This window comes from Vipera berus (genome assembly GCF_964194415.1).
Source record: "Vipera berus genome assembly, chromosome: 1".
NCBI classification, from domain to species: Eukaryota; Metazoa; Chordata; class Lepidosauria; order Squamata; family Viperidae; genus Vipera; species Vipera berus.
In genome coordinates, this window is record NC_138202.1 from 35,831,358 (window position 1) to 35,848,774 (window position 17,417).

Here is a 17,417-nt window from a genome sequence, read left to right on the forward strand (position 1 = left end):
CTGGGGAAAGCCTAAAAGCTGAAGAAAATTATGGGACATAAGACATAATAGATTTACTCAGACAAGAAAAAGGAAAGAAACAGAATATAGAAAGTTATGATTGCTCCTGATTTATTTCTACATTGATCATGGACAGACAAAAAAACACTGTTGACATACATAGTATTCTAGCTTTGGTTATGGATTTAAGGGATGGGAAAACCTCAAGATCAAAACTACAACAATCTAGTGTAAAAGGAGGTGTAAAGGCAGTTTACATATGTAACTCCACCATTTTCAGGACCAGGAACCAGAATGTTACTGAATATTGTGTTGATAAAAACACTAGAATATATCTTTCTATTACTTCACTTCTTTTTGTGAGCAATGAGAAGTCTTCTGAGAGGACATTCAAATAAATATCTGCAATCTGAGGTAAAACAGTTGAAAACGGCATTTCTACAAAATATAGCTTGAAACCCATTCCTACAGAGTCTACAATATTTTGATATATACCCATATAAATTGAACAAATAACAAATACACGCAAACCATTTTTCTACCCTAGGACAATAGGCTAAAAATTCAAATCTAACTAACCTGAAGGAGAGACTGCCATCTGCTGGACATTATCTTCAAACTTCTGCCAACGTAGCCCAGCACTAGGTAATGCACTACAATACAGGCCACCTTTGTAATCCAAGCACCAAATGTATTTATCAGAGACAACTAGGCTCAGTATTCCATAGCCAGGCCCTGCATATCCCATCCAGCTTTCTGCAAACTAAAGACTGAAAAGTTAGAATAAGTACAATATACTTCATGATATATGAAGCTGCTTAATCTTGAAATTATATAAGGACTGTGTTTTAGCGCATTTGACAACTGTATGTTTTAATGTTTAAGAAAGATTATTGGGTGATGGTTGCAAAACAGGCAGTTTAAATATCTCTAGCAATGGGTGTTCAATTTATTCAGTGTGAATTTCCCAAGTTTATCATCAACCCCCGGAGAAAATCATAGCATATACAATATTCTAAGTTCTTAATACAGTTTAATGATTGGGAGAAAATTCTGAAAATCTTAATTAAATAGTGAGCCAGTAAAATAGATACAGATGAAAGTAAAGCATCAGCCTCCAGTATCATCATTTCCAAGGAAGTTTGCTCTAAGATTCTTGAAAAATAAAATAATGAATGTCCACAGCATAGAACTTCGTTTGGATGTATGCCCCCTACTCAGAAAAAAGGCAAGAATAGCTCTGCAGGGGATATAAGGCGTGTTTCCAGATTGCCTTGTAGTAAAAATGGGTCTTTCACTACATGCTTTCAACACTTCAAATGTGCCTGTCAGCTGGAAAAAAAAACCCTCTGAACGAAAAGATGTAAATAATATAATCATTCATTGTACTTTAAAAGCACGTGTCGAACTCAATTCATAAAGAGAGGCTTTCCTGTCAGAAGTCCTTACCCACCCCCTGGCTCCAACAGGAAACAAGTAGTAGAGTTCACAGGTGGCTGGCTTTAATAGCGGAACATTCTGACATGCGTTTAGTCACAGGAACAGCAAACAAAGTTAGTGCTGGGAGCAATCTCCTCCCAGCGCCTTACATATGCGTTTCCCAACTAGCTCCACCCCCCCCCACCCACCTAACCAACATCTGGTGTGCCAAGTAATATGAGCAGCGATGCACAACGCCCTACAGGCTTCCGTCTCTCTGCTCTGCTCAGCCGTTCGTTGGGACACGCTGCAGGCGTCTGGCTTCCTGGTGTGTCCCTGCGCCAATCAGCTGTTCGTTGGGACGCGCGGCAGGCTTCCAGCTCCCTGATGCCTCCCTGCACCGAACAGCAGTCCAGGCGGTCAGCCGTGGATCTGCTCAGCTGTTCGGTGGCGACCGCATGCTCTACCAGTCCAGGTAAGGGGGGGAGGGCAAGGCCGTCGCTGGCCTCCTCCCAGGCATTGTCTGTGTCCCCCGTCCCCCTCCCGTCAATGTCAAGCCCATGGGGCTCGACATTCCTATTTCTCCTGAAATATTTCAGGTTCTTTTCAAAAGCAATGCTCGTGGCTGCAGGACTCTTTGGAGAACAATGTGGAAGGGTGTTCAGCAACAGCAAGGAAAGGGTAATGTGAACGCAGGCGCTTTGCAGTCGGGTTAGACAGACGTGTCACAATGGTATTCCCCAAAACATACCTGATCAGATTTTGAAAGCATCTCTTTCTCAACATTTGACCTGACTTTATCCTGCGGCAGATGGCAAGCTCCCATTTCTGTCACATTTGTCTCCGAAGATGAATAAATCAAGCCATGCCCATAGATGTCCTCTTCATCACTTGATGCATCTCTCTCAGCTCTAGCACTGTGAGAGTTACTCGTCCATTCACTGCCGTGTTCGGTGATGATTCCTTCTTTGAAATCCTGTCCAGGTAGCATCCTCTCTTGAGGATTTATTTCTTTTTCAGAAACAGCAGGATAATGCTCAGGAGGATTTCCAGGGACTCTGGATCGTAAAGATGGTTGCTGCTCCATTACCTGAACAACTTCACTCTGAACAAACAATTCATCGGTGCAAAAAGAAGTGTCCCTATTTACAGATCTCCCTTTCGCAGTGTTGGTCTCTTCTAGGGAAGCCGAAGTATCCAGTAGATGTAATTCATTTAAAGTGCACTTTGTTTTACACAGGAGAGGAAAATGCTCTTCATCTGGGGATATCTGTTCTGGGCCGGTTTCTATTTTTTCAGACAGGTGATTCCGGTTGTGTTCACTACCATCACTACCCATTTTGTTTTCCACAAGAAGCAAGCAGGAATTCATAACAGGTGACGAATCTTCTTCATTCTTACCATTAGAAAGTTTTAGCAGTTCTAGTGCCTCCTGGCTGCCATCAGGTGTTAGAGCAACTATCGACTCCAGAGACTGAAGTACACTGAATGCTTCAGTATCATTTTGTGTATCCATACTGAATACAGAACAGATGCTTAAACAGTCTGTGGTGCTGCCTTGGAGGCTAGAGCTAATGGAACACGATTTCACATTTAGAATCTGAAGACTATCATTGAAGGCTTGCTGATCATAAGATGGTGTGCTTTCTAGAGAGGTAGGATTTCTCCTGGTGCCATTTTCTAAATTCAAATGTAGTTGGGAAAGGTGGAGAGGTAAGAGAAAGTTATAAGAAGGAAAGGAGAAGTTTATTAAGAGCCAAACACAAGTACAAATTAAAATTTTGAAATTATACTTCATTCCGACTTTACCCTAGGTGAGCCCGTAGACTAAAACCTGCCTACTTGAATGCTAGCAATAACAGAAATACATTTTCTCTAGTTATGAAGTATTTCAGAGAAACAGGAATTCATAACAGGTGCCCTCTGAGTATGCAACTGCTATCCTGGATAGGAATACTAGTTATTGTGATCTCATAAATCTGGAAGGCTCTGAATTGGATGTCATGAAGTATTTTATGGTCACTATAAAGTAGAAATGCTATTGAAGATTTCAGGCATGAAAGTCTTCTTCAACTCTGTTTTTTTAAAAGCTTATTTAGCTGAAGATGCTGGAAATTAAACCTGAGTTCTTTTATAAAGAGAACACACATTTTGTCACTAAACATGATACTCCCAATTGCAATTTTAGCACAAACGTAACTACTATATTGTGGTACCTAAGAAACTGAGACCTGAATCAGAAAAGCACTTTCTTTTGCCATAAATTACCGTATTTATCGGCGTATAACACGCACCGGCGTATAACACGCACCTCATTTTAAAAAGGTGCGGTATTTACTATGGGTCATTAACATTATATCGGCGTATAACACGCACACATCATTTGCCCCCTATTTTCAGGAAGAAAAAGTGCGTGTTATACGCCGATAAATTTGTCTGACCTTGTTCTAAACCCTCCTCTGCACTATAAAATAGCAACATCATTAATCTACCTACCCAAGACTGCTTTAGGATTAGAAGCAGCATTTTGGAATATCTGAATTGGTATAGAAAAGCTGCTTTCTGCTATAATCATTCCCAACACCAGGAATAAAACATGAAATCGAATACTTGATTCCACATTTGAAATAGTGACTCAGTTGTGCAGGTCCTTGGACCAATAGACACTGAAAGCCAGCTAAAGCCAGGAATCTAAAAAAATCCAATCAGGTGTAAAATTTACTATCCAATTAAGACGGAATTACTTGTGTAAATGACAAGTGTAATCTGAATCAAAATAGCCTGACCACCATATGCCATGATCCAAAAAGCAAAGGTACTGGGTAAAACTCTTGTCTTAATAACAAATGTATAAACTAATTCATTCTGAGATATGTTGATTAACAATGGTAAAAATTAGTGTTAATTTTATAACTTATTAATCCTGTAACATTCTATTCAATCCGAGTGGAATTTTACAGGCTATATACAAAAGGGGAAAAAATTAAGAATGTAATTAGTTTTTCTCACTAAGCATTTACCTGGCTTTTTCTTTTTCTTCTTTTTCACTTTGATTGGTTTTATAATGAGTTCCTGGTTGAAATCTTCTGAGCTGATCAGGCTCAACCTTTGTGAAATTTGTTGATCTACTCTCTGTATTTCCGATGGTGTTTGATCCCCGTTGGTCAAGGAACTGGAGCCACTGTCCACAGAATTCATAGAGCTGCTCCTGCTTCTTGATTCACTGACTACAGAGTAGCCTCTTCTTCTTGGGTCAGTGCTCAAATCCCCTAGTGCATCAAAGCTCTGTGAGCGAATTTTCTGTCCTATCAATGCTACTTCCTGGTCAGCTCTTCCTACAAAGCCATTTTTGTCACTAGGTGTTTGGGGTGAAGAGAAGTTACTTGATTTGGGGTTTGCTTCTGGAGAGGGATCACATGAGACTGAAGCAATTACTGAATGTGGCCTCTCTAATTTTGGGCTCAAACTGGATTCCAAGCTGGTCCAAGCTTGTGAATTTATATCTGAAATGTGACAAATTGATAAATATTAGGTGACAATTTACAGGAACAAGAAAACACAGGAACAATTTATAAAATGCAATTAGTGTAAAATGAGTGGCTAGAGATATCACCTTCCTCAAATGAGTACCTCTTCAACAACATACACAGTTTATTCATAGATTCTGCTGTTTCCATTATTGTAAGATGTGCTTTTAAAAGGGATAAATTAATCTTTCACAACTTTGCTAGTCATGTTAACAGCAATAGAGGTAAACAAATATGAAGGAAAGTACATTACCTATACATTTCCTAGAAATATCCACCTAGCTATTGCCAAAAAAAGGATATTGGATCTGAGAGAATCATTTATATTATTTATATAATATCTGATGTTTTTCCTACAATGAAGATGATAGTAATGAAAAATTGACTAAAGAAAAGGGTAAGATCTCAGAACTAATATAATATGAATAGTAGGCAAACTCTTTCTAGTATCATAACATCTTATATAAAGATTAGGTTAAAACCTTTATTTTCTTAAAACTGTTCTGCCTTCACCAAATCTAATTGTTAGTGACATTTAATATGATCTGACAACATTATCAAGGAATAGCTGCAATGAGATTGGTAGCCATATAAAAATAAAATAAAATGTATTCATATTTTAGTGTAAGAATACTTTCTCCTTTGTGCCAATAACTAAGTCATTTGACTACTGAGAAAATCAAATAAATAGTGGAGAGTTCCTGGTAATAAGTGTTGTCTCTTGCAGTGATCTCCACCTCTAGTCACCTGCAACAATAGTTAATGAAGAATTGTTTCCTAATAATAAGGTACATACGGAGATTTATGCATGCCCCTTGCCGCTGGCATTTAATATTAGGTTTAAGAAATGACTATTTTTGAGCTGTTTTACTGAATATAGCTTGTGTTGTTTCAATATAGTTTTTATATTATAGTTATTTAAATTTTGCATTCTTTTGTATGTACCCTGTCCCTATCTGTGTCACAGAGAGAGTTAGACATATTTTAATAAAAATAATTTAATGAAAGAATACAAGAAAAAGAATTTTCAGGACACAATCATTTTATATATACTACATATACTACTTAATATGCAAACCTATTGATACCAGTCCTTCAGGCCTGCTTGAGATTCTAATGATATCTCTGTCTCCCTTTAAAAGGAAAATCTCATTTTCAGTACAGGATACAGATACTATATCACCACATCCTTCCAAACTGCCAATAATGGTCTGTGAAAACAAAGAAAGTGGGGAAAAAATGATAGGAAAAAAAATGATAGGACTACATTAAGAATACAGTTCCTATTCCAGAATTTTTATTTTTATTTATACAATGATTTTTTGGAAATCAATGGTATATAATCATCCACACCATCACTTGCTTGAGTGATCACACCTGAGTGGCTATGATTCCCCCTCCCCAGCACTCAATTGAAGGCTTTCTTCCTGCCCTCAAACTAAGGCCTGTGCATGTGAGCGAGCAGCGCACCCGGGCTACGGACACTATTGGTTCCTGTGCCTGGCTGACTTCAATTCCACACTTTATCCCACAGGCATGCAAATGAAGCAAACACTCCCCCCCCCGGAGAATAGAAACTTCCGGAGGCCATGATCTCTTTTACAGAGAATGGGTGTTTGAACTTGCGTGATATTATGGCATCCTGGAGGTTCCATTATCAGCACGAAAGGCATTTCCAAGCCAACTCTACTCTCCCTCAAAGAAAAAGAAGCCTTGGCAGAGGAGACGGATTTTTGCAAGGTGAGTCCCATGCAGTAGGAAGGTGGGGGGGGAAGCATAAGGTATCTTAGTAGGCCGGGGAAGCCTTGGGGGACTGTTCCATTACTAGACCCATGGCCTTCCCCACCCTGAGTTTCCTCATGTGCACTTAACCATGTATTTGCCCACATATTCGATTAGCAAATGTGTGGGCGAAAGCAGGGAATGATCTCGTTCAAGGTACGAGATTCACTCGCACAAATTCTCAAGTTACGAATAGAATGGGCAGGCTCCATTACATTTGTAACCAGAGGACTACCTGTACTTTCAAGAAGCCAACCTCCAGGAACCAGATAGACAGCAGTGGTTTGCGACCCTGTCAGCTTCCCTACTGACCTTCTGGGAAAGACAGCAGGGAAGACTGCAAATAGTGATCCTTGGTTCACAGAGCACTTGGCAATCCATTTGAAGTGCAAATGGGTTGCCAAGTCCCCAGGCCACAATCACATGTAACTTTGGGCATAGGTTGAAAATGCCTTCATCCATTGTAATTTCAAATGGTCACTGAACGAATGTTTTTTTTAAATTTATTTATCCAGGATTACCTGTATATAGATCTGCGTAATTGGAACTGATAAACATTGTCTGAGATTCACTAAATTTGTTACAGTCTTTTTTATTTCAAAAATATATTTCCTTTTAATTGCAAGTTCTGGTATCCTCCCAAAATAAGAGATTTCATATACATTCCCAAGTATATGACTATTGAAAAAAATCTGTGGCAGCAGCAGATCACCTAGTAGTATGTGGTGCCTCATAGACTGTCACCTTTAATCTGTTTTTAGTTTCCATGTATTGCATTCACTTCATTGGATACATGAAACATACCGGTAATCCTGGGGAAAACACACAAAATATATATTCTGAGGGGGTACAAAGATTTAAAAAGCCAGAGAAAATGCAGAAAATTCTCCCCTTATATTAAGTCTTAAAAAGGCTTATAATCTAATTGTCTGGGGAAAATAATTGCAAATTGTGTATTAATTTCTAAGAGTTACAAAAATTAGTTTGAGAATCATATGCACCTTGCATACTCCAGCCCAGTGCAATCCATTCCTCCAAATCAAGTTACAAAAATCCTCCAGTAAATCACAAGCCAAAATCTTTGCACAAAACATTTTTCACACTATTCCTTTCTATTATATAGCTATCTCAGAAACATTCATTACATGCTGACTTGGCTTTCTTACCTGGTTTACTGTATCTAACACATAAATGCTATATTCATTCCAGCTCAATACCCATCCTTCTTGGGAAAAGCAGGAAATGAGTCCAAACTGTCTTTCTGGAAAATTACAGCTGCTCTTGTTAAAGGAGTCCGCTCGAGGATATAATTCAAAAGGCTTCATTCCAGCAGCAAATACATCTTTCAAAAGATATGTGGCTTGAACCGTCCCATGAACATCTGATTTCCAAAGGCGATTCCCAGGCCTTGCAGCAAAGAGCATTAGGTCACTTTGCTTACACAGCCCAGGTATAAAACAGGCACCAAATTTGCCTGTACTAAAATGGAAAAGCAAAACAATTATCAGTTCAGAGAACATATTGGGAATGGGGAAGAAGCAATCAATGCTGGATATAGTTAATCTCCAAAGTTAAACTGACAAAAGGTTTTGCCAACAGCTACCATCAAGTAATGATTCTTGGGATATAAGTTACTGTTTGTACAAATTACTGCAGTAAATCTTACGCAAGACATGAAAATGAAATACAGGGCTTGTATTCAGGGCTTGATTTTTATACAACACCCCCCAAATATTTTATTCCTACTTTCCTACAGTCCCCTTTACCCTTTTAAATGTTGCTTCCATGGTCAAGAGTATAATGTGTCGTAGGAAAACTGGCAACTCCATCATGAGAATATTTTTAGGAAAGAATGAAACCAATGCTTAGAATTATTCAGATACAGATAATGACTATTTGCCCAAATGGGAAGGAGGAATTGAAAAAGAAGGCAAAAAGATTTTAATCCAGTTTAAAATAATAATATAAAAACCAAATGTGCATGTATATAATTCAGGATACTAAGGACTAGACTTTCAGTGTGTTGCTTTTGATATCAATGTACTGACTTTTTACGTGAAACAAATTAGTTATAAAAAACTAGCATATTGTGAAGCAAAGTGTCATTCCCCAAAATATGGGTCATCTTTCAATGCATTCCATAAACATTCATAGAATTTTTTTTAAAAAGTTCACTTTGCCAAGTTCAGTTCAGTTCAGTATACAAGAAGGGGAAAAAGAAGGATTATTCTGGTTTATTGAGTTTTATAAGTGGTAACATCTATTAATTTGTGAATTAATTCCCCAGCAACCATTCTGTAAGAGTAGCACAACATATTTTTGAAATTTCAAATGTGCCTATCAGCCCCAAAAGGCTAATGACAATATTCTAATTCATGACAATTAAAAGTATCTTATATTTTCAGTTAAGCACACTATTTTAAATACAAATAGTACTTGAAATCATACACCTTTTAAAAAATAACAATTTTAAATATTTTTAAAGAAAACTATTTGACAATCAAGAGTTCAAATCTTATCACTGTGAGTTTTAAATGCAGACTTTCCTTCAAACCAAAATTTGATAATTACGTTTTTCTGGGTTGAGTTCCCACTTGTTTGACAGATTTTTCTTCAGTATAAAAAAGTACAGTTCGTTGTAAAGTGGAGATCAACAACACTTTCTGGCTATAGTATAGCTGTACAATCGAAGATGGTTCTTCCAATATCAAACTGGAATTGCAAAGACCCTAGAAAGACAGAACATGGATACAGAATCCTCTGTTAAGATACCCAGATTTCAATATGATTGGCACCCACTGGAATCCAACTCACATAATTCATCTGTCACCATCTTGAAGGTGACCAAATGTTCCCTCCTGCCCATAAAATAACAATATCCACTTATTACTCATTGTCCTATCAGTCAGGAGATGCATGGCCTCTCAGAACCACCATCAGATACTATTCAACTTAAAAAAAACATGTCTCTCAATAATAGATGTCCTACTTGATGGCTCCCTAGAGGCAGTTGGGTGGCCACTGTGTGGACAGATGTTGCTGGACTACATGCATCCTTGATTTAATCCAGCCAGGAATCTATATTCCAGGATTCAAATTTTGGAAAATAATGTTTTAGTCAAATAGCTATTTACCTGATCTAAATCCAAAGCAGAATAAACTATTTTCCCTCGGTCATCCCCAGAAAATAACTTCATTCCATTAGCACTCCATGCCAAGGCTGTAATGCTACTTTTGTGAAAACCAGACACATTAAATCTCCGAAGCTGCAAATAAAGACATCATGTATCAGTACACTGTATAAAAAAGATTGAAGGGAAAAAAGAGGAAATATATTTTGGATTGATTCATTAGTCTAGTTTACAACTTGGTATTTCACACTTTGACTATTTTGTTTTAACATATACATGAAAGTTCATTGAATATGCTAATGGAGAAAGGAAGGAAGGGGAGGAGAGAGAAGGAGGGGAGAGGAGAGAAAACTAAAAAACCTATTGTATTTGAAATCACTAAATAGATTTTTTTTAGGTGTCATAATTAAGGAATTACACACTTAATTGGAATACCGGTAAGTCTTGACTAGCAAAAATTTCACATATGGTCCTTACTTGTTTGTTTCTCCCAGGTAATGAAGAAACAAGCTGAAAAATAGCAATCTTGCCTGAAACTGTTCCCACTGCAACAAGATCATCAAAGCAGTTTAAGAGTTTCACAACGGTAATGGATTCATGCTTCCCCTAATAAAACAAAAACAAAATAATGATTATAAAATGAAGAAATAAACTACTTGTTTCAAGTCAGAAGATACTATTTTTAAATTAGGACCTGGAAGTGGTTTAAATTCTATCTGTGTAAAAAGAAAGAATTAAAAAGTGAATCTCAAAATGTAGATCTGACAAGTGAATAGTTTGATTTAAGTAAGAGGTATGAAACTAGAAGTATAAAAACTGGACTGCTGTCATCATGTTAGTGACTCAGAGATTTTATCACACATCTTCTTTGTTTGGCTGAGAGTGAGAAGATTATGGATAAAAATACCTACAAATTGTACAGCAATTTTAGGCATTATACTGCTCGTCCTAAGAGGTTTATTTAGTTAGTCATGAATTTATTTTTAAGGCCCTTGTCCATTTCTGCAGCAGATTTATTTTTTAACACCCTATAGATGAACATTTGCATTAGTTATAATACTACAAAATCTGAAAAGTGTTACTGCTGAATGTTGACAACGATTTTACTTTGTTGTTGTTGTTGTTAGTTCCTCCAGGCCATTTACTTTACCTTGCTGCTACTACTATTTGTTTTTAATTAATAGAATCGTGAACATATTATACCACAATGGAAGGATTGCTTTTGTTGCAAACTGTTATCTGGACTCAATTCAAGGTGTTGGTTTTAACTTTTAAATCTTCATACACTTTTACAAGCAAACATTTCCTTTTTTATGAACTTGTTCAGAAATTATGATTTATAAGCTTTTTGAAGACACTAATATTCATAAAGAATACTTAGAGAAGGCAGTGGTATACATCCTCCTCAAAAGAACATTGCTGGGCCCAACAATCTGGACAATTTTTGCTGTCTCCAATCTTCTCATTCTGGAGAGTGTTGCTGGAAAAGTGGTTGGCTGCAGCTTCTAAAAGGTCTGGAGGAAATAAATTACCTGGACTCTTTTCAGTAAGTTTAAAACACTAATCACACTTGTTAATGAACTCTGGTGCAACTACCCTAGATTTTTCATGGTATCCTTCCACAGCAACCAAGAATTTAGGAGTGGGAGACCCAAGTGCTATGATAATTATCTTCTTTTCCCCCTGGCCAGTGCCAGTCACTGTTGACAAGAGGAGAGAGTTTTAAGGTGTAGTTCTTTGAGGGACATCTCTCTCCAGCTATTTCTCCCCATCTTATACGATAGAGCAGAGTTGGTATGCTCCAGGTCCCATCTATTAAACAATGTCATCTGATGGAATCCAAGAAGCATGTCTTGAGTCTTTCAAAGATTCTAACAGCTACTGTCCTTTAAATGAACCTTGAAGATCTGGCTCTTTTCCTGAGCTTTAGGCCAGTGGCTCCCCAACCTTTTGGGCACCAGGGACTGGTTCTGTGGAGAAATGTTTTTCTGTGGACCAGAGGGGGTGTGCTTTGGTGTGCTGCCTGCATCCTGTGGATGGGGCTTTACTTGTTTACACGGCTCAGTTTCTGGCATGCTGAGGCCCAGTGCTGATCCATGGATCGAGGCTTAGGGATTCCTGCTTTAGGCTACAACAGATTGTGGGAATCCCTTTGCAAGGGGCTCTTATATCTGTTCCCATGTTCCCATAGGATGATTATCTTCCTTTTCTATTCTCTACTGTTCTAGTTCTTTAGTTCTCTCTCTCTCTCTCTCTCCCTCTCTCTCTCTCTCTCACACACACACACAGACTCTGTATCTCTATCTCTATCTCTATCGCTATCGCTATAGCTATCGCCCCATCACTGAAAAGTTGGGTGGCTTTAAAAAAATGTGTCTTAAAAATGTATTAATGCTACTAAGGATTTTATTCTCCCATTATGAGAAATCCTGTACTCTACTGGTGGGCTGTCTGCTAAAACAAAGCAAGGCTATGGCATACACAAACCAGGAAGCCTATATTTGTGGAGTCTGTCTGGCAAGAACAAAGAGTATTTATTCACAGAGAATATGCACGTGTAACACTTGTATCCATTCTCAGTGGTTAGAGAACTGATAAGCAGTAACAAAGAGTTAGACATCCTGCATACCTCAGCTAGAAGTTAGAAATAGGGATGGCCTGGATCAAATAGAATGTGAATGAATGAACCTTTATTGTCAAAGTATAACCATGTATACATTGAGATAGGCTGTATTAGATAACTCCTGGAGCATTCATTAGGTAAGTCTAAGGAATAAGGATGGCTAGAGACCAATAGAACGATTTGTTAGATCATTACTAAAATGTTTATTGAATGATATTTCTTATATATTCTGCCTTGTCCCACCTTCTGCTTTGGTGAAATTGTATAAAGCTCTCTTAATCCTTTGTTCTGGGTCCTGGCATTTTGCTGGCTGGGACCCCTTTTGCTGTAGTGCTTCAATAAAAGGAAAAAAAACCTGCACCTTGTGTCTGGTGTTCTTCATCGGTTTTGGCACCAGGCTCAGACCCAAATTGGGGACAAGACTACAAAGATATGATGCAGTAGAAGAAAAAATACTTCTTCATCTGGGGCAGAGATTGTTTCCAACTTGTACATGAACACAGCCACACTCCCAGTTGTTTTCAATGTACTTCACTGTCCTCAGCTATGTAGCAAATAGCTATAGATACTCAGCATAACAATAAAGCAAACATAAAACCATCTGAATTAGTTTTCCACTTAAAGAGCAAGTACAATTTTCTGGCAGCATTAGTTTTCCAGGCAACAAATGCTACAAAGTTTTAAAGAATCACAGAACATGTATTAATCTTGATGTACTAAAGAATCATTTTAATATTCCCACTGCTCTCAAAACTGGTAATACCACTGGAAGATTCAGCCATCACTAAATCACATATCCACAAGAGAACAAATCATCCTCCTTGGCTGAGCCAAATATAGGTAGTCCTCGACTTATGACAATGGAGCCCACAATTTCTGTTGTTAAGTGAGAGGTTTGTTAAGTGAGTTTTACCCCATTTTATGACTTTTCTTGCCATAGTTGTTAAGTGAATCACTGCAGTTGACAAGTTAGCAACATGGTAGTTAAGTGAATCTGGCTTTCCCACTGACTTTGCTTGTTGGAAGGTCGCAAGAGGGGATCATGTGATCACCGGACATGCAATCATCATAAATATGAACCAGTTACCAAGTATCTGAATTTTGATCACATTATCATGGGGATGCTGCAAAGATCTTAACTGTGAAAAATGGTCATAACTCATATTTTTCAGTGTTGTTGTAACTTTGAAAAAGTCACTAGACGAACTATTGTAAGTTGAGGGCTACCTGTACAGCATATTCCAGCAAGCCGGCCTGGCCTGATAGATTTGGAGTTCTATTTATTCTATTCTTGCTTTATTGTATACTTACTCTGCTCTGTACACCGCCCTGAGTCCTCCGGGAGAAGGGCGGTATATAAAACAAACAAACAAACAAACAAATAAATAAATAAATATATTCCATTTCTGTCATTTACTTTGGAAACAATTGCTTATGAGAAAAATGGTATATAAATGAAGTGATAGTGATGAACATGAAAACGTAAATTTATACAGTAAAAATATGTTTGCCTTAAGTATTTTTTAGGATGTAAATCAAATACAAGTTCTTAAAAAGAGAATGAGTACAGTAACTACAAAATAAATATTTTTAATCGTTAAAATTAGTTAAAATAATTTTGAACCTTATGTGTTTAGCTACTGTATTTTTGAGATGCCAAATATCCCAAAAGACAGAGTATGACAATATTAAGATATGGTCTTACCTCAAAATTGTATTTTTTCATGTGATTCAAATGCCTGCAGTACAAATACAGCATGCCAATACTGCTGCCAACAGCTATGTAGTCCTCATTAGTGTCAAGTGCAGTCAAGTAAACCACAATGGAACGAAATCCTTTTTGGATTTTTGTAGGAATGGCATTGAGAAGGTAGTACAAGGGGCAAAACTCCTTGAAGATAAATGATGGGATCACTGATGCCATAGTAAACACAGTGAACTATCTATAGACAAGAAAAGATACATTTCATATACTCTTATAGCCCATGAAAAAGCAATTTTTTAAGAGCAACAGTCTCTAAAATTCAGTCACAATAAAGAACAAATAGAATACTCCTTCCAATTAAAATGTAGATTTTTAACTCACCACATAAATGTTTTAGATCTAATTCCAAAATTTTTCTTTCTGTAGTACAGGTATATACAGTAGTTGTTTATTTTTAATCTAAGACAATTTATGCCTCAGATGATTCAAAGTTATAATAGTTTAATCTGTCTTTGTTTCTTTGTTCATACATCAGACATACCATACAATTGCTGAGTAAAATATATTAAACCATCCATTATGGTTTTTAAATTTTGGCTTTGGGGTATATTATTAACCTTATAAACTATATAATCTGGGTTATATAAAGTTGTTCAACTTAAATATTGTTCAGCATTATGTGAATGAACCTTAAGCTGATCAGTCTTTTCGTCTCCTCTGGTATGATCCTAGGGAGAAGACAAGAATCTTTCACATTTAATTATGTCAGGCACATTGGATTAGTTATAACTATTATGATAGTGGCTTCCTTCACAGTTTAGAATTCAAATGTAATGCCAAACTGAAAATAATTGAAAACAGAAGCGTTTTCTGAATTTCACCTCAGAAGCACAATGAAAGAAAAGTATGAGCTGAGGTAAACTTATTTACATATATTTAAACATATTTTTTCTGCACAAAACTGCATATATTTGTGCAGAATTGTCCAAACTGTTACCCCATTACAAAGATGGAACATTTAATGAGTTGTGTACCAAATGAGCCATTCTGTTTATTTAAGAAATTACCAGAGTTATCAATTCTACCCCTAAAGAACAATGAATAGTTAAAATATTTAATCATAGGTGGCTTGCAGTGAGAGGGAATAGAAAAATATACCTGTTTGTAGAATCCATATAATAGAATTCTACAGATGTGCAAAACTATCACTATTGGAAATGAAACTTTTTGGAGAACTCCAGAACATACATACATACATACATACGTGTGTGTGTGTATGTATATTTTGAATATCAATTATAAAAATGTGAAAGTGAAAATTCAAAATACTGTTCCTTGTTGAAAAGGCAGCATATCTCACTGTACATATTTGCATGCTAATATAATGCACTTTCCTTTGGCAGTCTCCTTATGCAATATGGATTGTAAGATTTAATAAACAACAGTTTATTCCTCTTCTGGTTTAGGAATTAAATGTATTTCAGAATTTTTTATCATTAGGAAAACAGATGAATTTACAAGGATATACTGTAATTAACAGAGCTACTTTATATTGTTTCAAGTAAGGTAACTTATTTTTTTCTTCTGTTAAATTTTGTCCAATTCACAGAGACTGCTTGCTAAAGTTCCTAGGACTAGAAATAATAGCCTCCTAATTTCTAGCATGATGCCTTAACCATATACCAAACTGGCTCTCAAAGTAATATAAAATCTTCTAAAATTATATGTTAATACTAAATATAATTATAATGAATATTTCTAAAAAAGATTCCAATATGAAATAGACACAGGACTCCTTTCAAACAAATGTCCTTAATGTCATTAAAGATTTCAACATTTTACTGGAACATGTATTTATCCTGTATGAGAAGAAAGCATCTTCACACTCACTCCATTACATGCTTTGTATCCAAGATCTGGGCACAATTGAAAGGAAGAAAAAAAAGTGAAAATATCCTCTGATCTTCTAAGTCCAGTTCCTCTAAAGTACAATACTTCTTTTCAGCAGATTTTCCTTTCAACTTCCTCCAAAGTAGATAGTTTATTCAATGGATCTAAAATATTTATGTGTACCTCTCCTTAATAATTTGCCAGAGTGCTCAGGAGCAAGAAGGCCCACAATTGTACTTTTCCCTGAAAACTTTAATAACTGATGAAATTACCTATTCACAAGGAAAGCATAGATACAGGACAGCTCTAAAGAGATACACAATTTGTCCATTTTGTGTGTGTGCAAAAGAAGAGTTTTAATTTTCATATATTGGGAGTTTTTTTATACTTAATGCAATTTTATTAAAATCGTAAGACCACAACTTTTTTTAAAAATGGAACCACTGTCAACAAAACTTTTCAATAATTTAGCTCCTTTCCATTCACTTTTAACTCCATTCACTTCAGTACTTTGGTTATACAGATTTTTCACAAAATGTGGAATGCAAGATCTTAGTGGGGCAGTGAGCTACCGTACATATCCTTCCAGAACTTTAGGTCAGTGGGAATTGGTCTACAAGGAGGCAATAATATATTAGCAACAGTAAACTGATGATTTTGAAAGGCAGATGGTTTTGAAAGGCAGGAGCTAAAATGGGAGGGGAAATCCATCAATTAATTCAGTGGGCACTTTTCTGAAACCAAAAAGTGTTGAACCTCCAATTGTCACCAGCACCCGAAGGGTACTTTTGAGCGGCATTTCCAGAGTAGGGCAGCAAAACATCGTTTAGTTTTAGTTACAGCTGGCAGAATCCGCTTCCGCGCGTTTTTAATGTCAAGTCTCTCTAACTGAGAGCGAACCCAATTTCATTCTTTTGAGCAAGTGCAGATCGATGACTGTCAGCGACCACAGCAAGCATACAAGCCATTTAAAGGGGAACCAGATTTGCACTAGCTCGTTCCTCTTTCTTCAGAAGTTAAGGGAGAGGGAAGGAGACTGGCAACTCGCCCCCCCCCCTCTCCTCCGCCACTAAAGAGAGCAGAGAGCAGAGCCAGGCAGCAATTCTTTCGAGACATTAGCCCTCAGACCTTAGCAACACGGCCCCTGGAGACCCAGCGCTCCCCGCCCGCCTCGCCTGACTAGGCCGCAAAGCTCCCTACCTCAGTAGGACCCGAAGCCCCTCATGATCAACAGGGAAGCGGTAGCCGCTCCCTCCCAGGCCTGGCTACGCTGGGAAAACAAACCCAGCCGGCAGCGCTCACGGCCGCCGAGGAGCATCTTAGCCAGGCGGGGCCGGACG

The 17,417-nt window shown here is 37.3% G+C and overlaps 1 protein-coding gene across 1 annotated transcript in view; it reads right to left on the minus strand.

Moving 5' to 3' along the window:
• Positions 1-17,393, minus strand: part of TECPR2 (tectonin beta-propeller repeat containing 2) — a 42,452-nt gene extending 25,059 nt beyond the window's left edge. The window contains exons 1-10 of the mRNA XM_081346507.1: positions 17,278-17,393; positions 14,188-14,425; positions 10,337-10,465; positions 9,863-9,994; positions 9,300-9,457; positions 7,895-8,207; positions 6,025-6,157; positions 4,440-4,922; positions 2,171-3,099; positions 580-763 (exon numbers count right to left, since the gene is read on the minus strand). Of these exons, the coding sequence (XP_081202633.1) occupies positions 580-763; positions 2,171-3,099; positions 4,440-4,922; positions 6,025-6,157; positions 7,895-8,207; positions 9,300-9,457; positions 9,863-9,994; positions 10,337-10,465; positions 14,188-14,406 (2,680 nt within the window). The 5' untranslated portion in view covers positions 14,407-14,425; positions 17,278-17,393. The remainder of the gene's footprint in view (positions 1-579; positions 764-2,170; positions 3,100-4,439; positions 4,923-6,024; positions 6,158-7,894; positions 8,208-9,299; positions 9,458-9,862; positions 9,995-10,336; positions 10,466-14,187; positions 14,426-17,277) is intronic.
• Between the last annotated feature and the right edge of the window lie 24 nt (positions 17,394-17,417).